We start from the raw sequence: 7675 nt of genomic DNA on the forward strand, positions 1-7675 counted from the left end.
AAGCGAACTCTACACTGAAGATCGTCGATTGACGGATAGTGATGGTGGTGCCAGTAACAATCATGGCGAGGATGAAGATGAAAATGATAACAATCAAGGGCGTGGTGTGAAAGAGGATTTATCGGAACTCAAAGAGAGTCTGACGCGTCAAATTTGGGGCGTTGCTTCGTTTCTCGCTCCTCCTCCGCCGCCTCCGCCTCCGCCCCCGCCGCCGTTGAGTCTGGCATCAGGTCCGTTTCACTTGCAGCCGAAATCTGATGGGGCCGGGCTGGGTAATGAGGAGGACGAGGAGGACGAGGAATTGGTGGAGTATGAGGAGAGAGATTCTGGTCAATTTTCGGAGTTAGGAAATTTCTACCCGTCTGAGGATTATTACACTAAGATTATAGAGAGTGCAGTTGGAATCACTGAGGAAGTGTTGGCCTTCGCGAGGAATATTGCGCGTCATCCAGAGACCTGGTTGGATTTCCCGTTATCAGACGAAGGGGAATTTGATGGTGAGGAAATCTGATCTTTTCAATCTTGATTATGTAAATGAATAATGTTGCCTTTGATTTGTGACTTCTGTCAGTTTTGGTTGTGAATGGATATTTATGACTTCGTGAAGAAGTGAAATGATTTTCATAAGCGTTTTATAATTTAAGCATTCATACCATTAGAAAGATAATAACTAGTTTCTTTCTTCCTTGCAGATAATAGAATCAGGTGTGGCACTCTCATTTCATTTGTCAAGGTTTTATATCAAAACAATAGTTTGGTCTAGCTTGTCTCCATGTTTATGTTGGAAACTCAAGCCTTTGTAGTTCGAAAGGAACTCTAGATGTTTAACTTGGGGATAATTCTTGTTCTTGAAGAAGATGCATGTAAAAGAACAAGTATCTGATTGATGACTTGAGTTTATTTAACTATTTTCTTGTGTTCTCACTCTTCCATAGGTTAATATGTGTAATTTATCCAACTTATGTTTGTGATTCGGTGTAGCTTGTGAACAATGAAACTTATCAAGTCTGCCAATATGTCACACAAACTCTTAGCTGATTTGTTCTGTTGCATTGTCATTGTTGAATGCACAAAATTTTTAGTAGTTCTTTTGCTCATATTGTTGGATTTAGCAAACTTGCCACGTTTGGAATGGTACACCTGATTGACTGATTAATGACTTAAGCTCGAATTAGGTTTAAGAAAATTAATTGGATCTAAGCCTCGAAGATCAGTTATTAAAGCTAGTTTCTGTTAGAAGTAACGGCATTAGGAATTAGTGATCTAGAAAAGCCCTATAACCTTGTATCTTGAACTACTTTATAGTTTGTCTTAGGGATGTTAAGGCTTAAGCTGTGGTTTCAACCCTCTGCAGCATAGACAAATTAGTCAGCCAGATATCACTTTCATTTGAGCAGTCTCACTTGTATCACTTAATTCTTTTGGATGTCATTAAATAATTACAGAAGTGTTCCAAAGTTTATATATTGCATCCAAACTAGTTAGCAGACTAAACTTCTTTAACAATTAGCCAAAACCTGCATATCATCCATAGTTTTTTTAGATGTTAATACAGTTGCTGCTGACATTCTAAACTGCCACTTACTTTGGATCTGAGAATGTTAACTTAAACCTGTCTAGTCAGTGTTTCCATTCTTGGAATAGCAACAATGGACACTCGCAATAACACCTGCCTTCACTAGTTAACCCAATAGCTTACACCCTATATATGTAAATTCCAAGCCTCGAGTGACTACACTTGGAAATAACCCCAACTTACTCGGCTACTAGCCCCTGTAGCTTACATCTTATGGTTGTAATGTAAATGCGTGAAAGCTTATAGAAACAACTTTCTCGGAAAAGTTACAAATACAGGAAGCTAATTACAACCAACGCTCGACACCATACCAGCAAACAAAGCGTGTTTTTTTTCATCGTAGTTAGAGTCTGCGTCCAAAATCCAAGAGTTTTCAGGCAGATGAGGTTATGAACTAACTGTGCCCAACCTGTGACTCACAAAAAATTTGCCTTCATATAGCACCAACAGCTGCGATCGAAAGATAAAGTTGACATTAAGAGTTGCCTGCTGCATTTCCAGATGTGGCTTCATGCTGCTGGTGCCTGTGGCAAGGATGGAGATTCTATGTTCTGTAGAGTACCTTTTGAAGTGTAGTTTCAAATTCTTGGCTAGTCAGGTAGACAAATGGAATGAAATTGGATATCAGAAAGAGGCTACTTGGAGACCTAGGGGTGGTTTCTCCCTCTCACCACCTTATTCTCAGTGTTCATGCTCAACAACTCATCAAGCTGTATACTTCCAGACTTTTCGCATTATATATTGAATTTGCTGACTAGATTTGTTGGCCTCAGTGATTGAATGCTGTTACCATCTAAGATGCTATCTGTTCGTCAAATATTTAGTGTCTCATAGCAAACTCTCTTCTCATCCTGTGATTTCATCTACTGGTGCAACTTCTCCCTGGAGGCTGTAGTTAAGTAGTTAAACATCAATATATACATGCATAGAGATGGATGTTTGTGGTGTAATTGTTGCTTATTGGTGCATATTTTACTTTGTAATGGGTCTCATGATGACGGTAAATCAACAAATATACTACTTTGCTGTGATACCAAGCATCTCACAATTCCAAGTATTATAGTTTCAGAAACATCATCATTATGATGGCTGTTTCTGTTTAATTATCATATGTGTTTCTGTCTAATTATCATATGTATTTCTTTTCTCTAGATTTTGATATATCCGATGCCCAGTACAAGCATGCAATGGCTGTTGAATATCTAGCACCAAGATTGGCTGCTCTTAGAATTGAACTTTGCCCAGTCCATATGAGTGAGGGTTACTTTTGGATGGTCTATTTTGTTCTTCTACATTCAAGGTTAAATAAACATGATGCTGATCTGTTGTCTTCGCTGCAGGTTAGTTGGTAACTTAGAATTAGACATCAAGTGATGCATTTAACTCTCATTTGCAGTAAATTAGAGCATTGTAAATGGTTTATGTTAGCAGTTAGTTTTCTTTATTTTTCTGGAAATAATAAGAAGTTATTTCACCCAGATTTGAAGTCAAAAGCCTGCCCAGAGAAATGAGTTACTAGATTGTTATGTCTTTGAGTGTGTAATCAGTTTATAATTCGTTCTTGGTGTATGCTAAGTTTTCAATGCAATTTTGGTCTTCACGCTAAATTTGTTTTTACTGTGTTTATGGAAGTGATCTGGGGGTGACTTGACTGGGAGATAAAACATTTAATTGTTCTGTTATGCTCTTGTTATAGTAAGTTGAAACATTTATTGCCATCCTAATATAAGCTGGTTGTCAGTTGGAAAAGACACCTTACTTAAGTGTTCATTTCCCCCTTTTTCCCTTCTTTTATTTTTTAAAGCATTGTCTTCTTTCTATTTCATATCAACTATGAAATAGTATTTGTTGTTTATGTTGGTTAATATAATTTTAGGATTCTAGGTTGCAAAATGAAGAGTGATTATGGGTTTGGGTGAGACTAGAATCAAGCTGTTCTTGTTACCATGCATGGCATTATGTTTGAAACATATATTGCAGTTCTTGACCAAGAATCTTGATGAAACTGAGCAGTATGCAACTAGTTGTCCTTATTTGTCTAATTGGCTTGCAGATTGTGCAAGCAAGAGCTATGTGGATGCAAGAGTTACAAAAGCGAACTAAGGAGGAGTCATACTGGTTGGGAGTCAGTGATTTTCATTTGAAAGAAAGTACAGATTCAACGCATGAGAATTTTATTGCGCACTCTTATGAAGATGCTTATTTTGGAAACGCATCGGGCCAAATATCTCCTTACGAATCTTCAATGAACCATACGACAGCAGATCATGAGATCGAGAAGCACCCATTTAATGACATCGAGTTCATTGACAAGTCTGTCATCAAAGAAGACCCAGCACCCAAACTCCTGGAGAAGGAGATAGTTGTGGGTTCATCCATCGAAACACCAGTGCATGATGATAACAATAATGATGACGATGACGACAATGATGATGATGACTGGCTAAAGGATGATCCAGATCTAATTGGCTATTCAGGCACCTCAATTGTGGTAAATGAAGAAGATATATCGTTTAGTGATCTGGAGGAGGATTTAGATTGCTCTATGCCCATTAAGGTAGCCTCAACCGAAGGGAATAGAACTAAAACTTCATGAATTTGTTCTTGGGAAATTCCTACTGTTTTTGCCAAGAAAAAACATCTCTGGGCAAGGTGATCGAAGCCAGAAAATGGAGTATGTTCCAGCCCTTCCTAACACTTGCAGAAATGACTCATGAATTATGTTTGCAAAGTCGAAACCATCGCAACATTGTGTGCTTGGTCCAAGTGTTACATCATGATCTGGAAGTTACTGGCAAGCCCCAATCCTAGAGGGCTGAAGTATACTGCACATAACAGTGTCAAAGTTGAAGAATTTTGATGATTCGTATTTCTGATTTTCTGTCGGACCAGAGCCACCGAGAAGGTACTATATGTTCCTTATTTCTTTGTTCCTTTGAACTATAGAATAGCTTCAGGCAATAACTTGGCTTGGTGACGAATTGTCTCTCTATCCCTTGTACTTTGTTCATTTCTGATGCCATGATGTCACAGCTCGACCATGACTTGAGAAGAAAGAACTGAAATGCAAGTTATGGTTGATTACATGTACATATTACTAGAAAATATGAAGCAACGGTTGCTGCATGAAATTCCTCCCTTCGTAACTCTGGTCTCTGGGTTATGGAGAAGTCTTATGCTTATCATGGAAGCATATCGAACATGTAATTCCTTGCCTCTGATAATCTTATACTAACATTGTGAAGTTCACTGTCTGATTTGTATGACGAATTGGAATAGTCAACACTCCCACCTCTTGTATTTGAATGAGCTAAGAGTTGATGAAGCACATTGCTGTGGTTTATAGGAACCAGCCACGTTTCATGATTTCTTGCTTTTATTATGATAGAAAAGGAGTAATACCTACTGGAAATTTCTCATACATGTTTGATGTTTTCAACTTGTAACAAATATCTACAGAGGGCTCTTTTGAAGGTTTATTAGTTTAAAGGGTTGACAATAATAATTTTCATGCGAGTTAGTGTAATTTTGTACTATTCCTTTTTCTCTTTTGAAATTATAATAATATTAACTCAAATTTTCATTGTTGACAATTTTTTTTTCGAAAAAAACGCGGTTATTTATTTACCAGAATTAGAAATAAGACCACGTCTCAGCTCAACAATAAAGAATAGACATGACCAATTAAGGCGACCTAACACATGCATGCTGAACCTCCCCTAACCTCTCGATACTCTTTCTCAGCTGCTTAACCTCGTGTAGTGGCGTGGCTAAGCTACTGTCTTGACTGCTTCCATGCTACGACCCTCGAAGGGAGTTTGGTCTCAGTGATGCAACGACATCTAGCAAAGGAATAGGAAGAATGTGAAGTCTTGCGCATCCAAGGCTGTGTACCTCTCGCAGCCATATCATTGTTGTTGCATAGTTGTCTGAAATAATCCTCCTTGGCAAATCCGAAAGAGCTCAAACCAACTGTGCATAAGGGCATCTCACAAACGCATGGGCAGCGTGCTCCTCAGCTTCATACCACGGACATCCCTCCTACAAAGACACTCCAGGCTTGCAAAGACTTCTTCTTGGGATTGCATACACACCACATTTCCAAGCAAAAAGTTGGACTTTTATTCGAACTCCAGATGAAATTCGAAGACCATAAACGCTTGTGGACCTGCTCATGTGCATCCGACGAGCCTGTTGACGAAGCAAGCTTTATGTGCCAGTTTGTACACAATCTTTACCGTAAATTTTACCATTCTTTTCGTAATGCCAAATGAGTTCGTCCTCTAATCCACCTATTGTATCATTGTGAAGAGAATGTATTCTGCGTCAATATCCAAGAACTCTGATCGAATCACCGACTCATCCCAGCTCCATCATCCATAATCAATGGGCCACCTTGGTGGTACTAGGAAGTGTCCTACGGAGGCGATGATCCGAAAGGTAGCTGGACGTGGAAGCCATGGGTCACTAGTGATGCTGACAGTTCAGCGATCCCCTATGTTCCAGTGTGCACCAGCCATCACCAGTCCTTGTGCCTCCATAAGCGATCAGCCAAGTGAGTGATGTGTGCCGCTAACTTTGCCTCGAGTGAACAGGTTCTTGGGTGATAATTCTGCTAACTAGGCGCGCTAGTGACTGTCGGGTTGTAGCAACCTTTCGAGATTATCAAACCCCATGTCCACATTTGCAGTGTTTACATACTAATTTTTCGTAAATGTCAGATGTCACTGTCAGTTTCCCATCTTTATTTTTTATCCACTTTGATCCCTTATTTTTAAAGTGCACCATTGATGTGGGGCTACGTAATAATATCCCGAATTTAATAAATGTCCTAAACTTCTCAACAATCTAAAAATTGACCAACATTCGTGCTTTTCTTAATTGGGTCATACTGAGCCAACTTCCATCTCATTAAAACTCGAATATATACGGACTCATTATGATCGCTAGATCATTTTTAAATTATTGATTTGCATAAAATCATGCAACTTGAGAATGTTAGAAAATACTAGCCATTCATGCTTTAAGTACAAATTTTACTATTTTAAATATTTTTACGAACTTCATATTTCTCCTTTATGATATTGCTAATTTAAATATTGAAAGACTATAATCAAAACCGTTATGATATTCTCACGTATTCATTTTTTATAGGGCACGCAAACAAATCTCTAACTTATATGTGCACCTTTGGAGCATTCCTAAAATACATTAGATGTTAAACTAAACTTCTAAATTTGGACGCATTATATTCGGGGCCATCCATGGGAAACTGATCACTGTGTTTGGTTTTATTTTTAATTTATGTTTGATGTACTTTGTGGAGATAGAGAGAGAAAAACAAAGATAAATAAATATGTATTAAAAATAGTGTGTATGTTTGGATTTGTTTTTGGAGATAATATAAAATAAGTATGATATGTTTGATGTTGTTTAGTAGGAGAGAAAAATTACTGTTCATTGTCAAATCATGTCTCTTTTATATATATTTATATATATGTATGAGTATGAATATAATTTTTTTATTTGTAGGTGTAGAAAAACAAAAGAGGCACTCTTTCAAAACATTTCAAAACACCACCAAAACTTCCAAAACAAATCAAGGCAAACATTGTCCATGTTTTGGCCCATCTTAAACCTGAAGATCTTGGAGAATGATTGAAACCGCTAAAAAAAATGTTGTTGGTTCACCTGGTACCCAAACAAGCCTTACGGAGGTCATCCTCCTGAGGACAAAATCCTTTCACTGTGTTTGGATTTATATTTTGGCCCATCTTTGAAATGGGCCAAAATAATATCAATATTTGGTTTTGATTTTTACACCTCCATTGGGTGTAAAAACACAAATTTGTCTACTAAGCTATTTTTTTTTTTAATTTATAGGCCCATAACCCAACTGTACAAATCTGTAAAATTCACCTGATGAAACTATCTTTTTAGCCCTATAGATATATTACTAGCTAGCCTATATTTTTTTATTCAATTTTTAATTATTATTTAATATAAATAAATAATCTCCACACCAAAGCAAATGAGATATAGTGAATTTTTCTAAATTTATCTATATAATTTATATTATATATTATTTAATATATATGC

At 37.3% G+C, this 7675-nt stretch overlaps 1 protein-coding gene across 1 annotated transcript in view; it reads left to right on the forward strand.

The window, feature by feature from the left end:
* LOC105155609 overlaps positions 1–4997 on the forward strand; it is a gene marked incomplete in the record, with an annotated part of 5204 nt that extends 207 nt beyond the window's left edge. Inside the window, 3 exon segments of the mRNA XM_020692021.1 lie at positions 4–497; positions 2729–2916; positions 3630–4997. Coding sequence (XP_020547680.1) covers positions 4–497; positions 2729–2916; positions 3630–4172 — 1225 coding nt within the window.

The sequence above is a fragment of the Sesamum indicum genome, linkage group LG2 (assembly GCF_000512975.1).
Source record: "Sesamum indicum cultivar Zhongzhi No. 13 linkage group LG2, S_indicum_v1.0, whole genome shotgun sequence".
NCBI lineage: Eukaryota > Viridiplantae > Streptophyta > Magnoliopsida > Lamiales > Pedaliaceae > Sesamum > Sesamum indicum.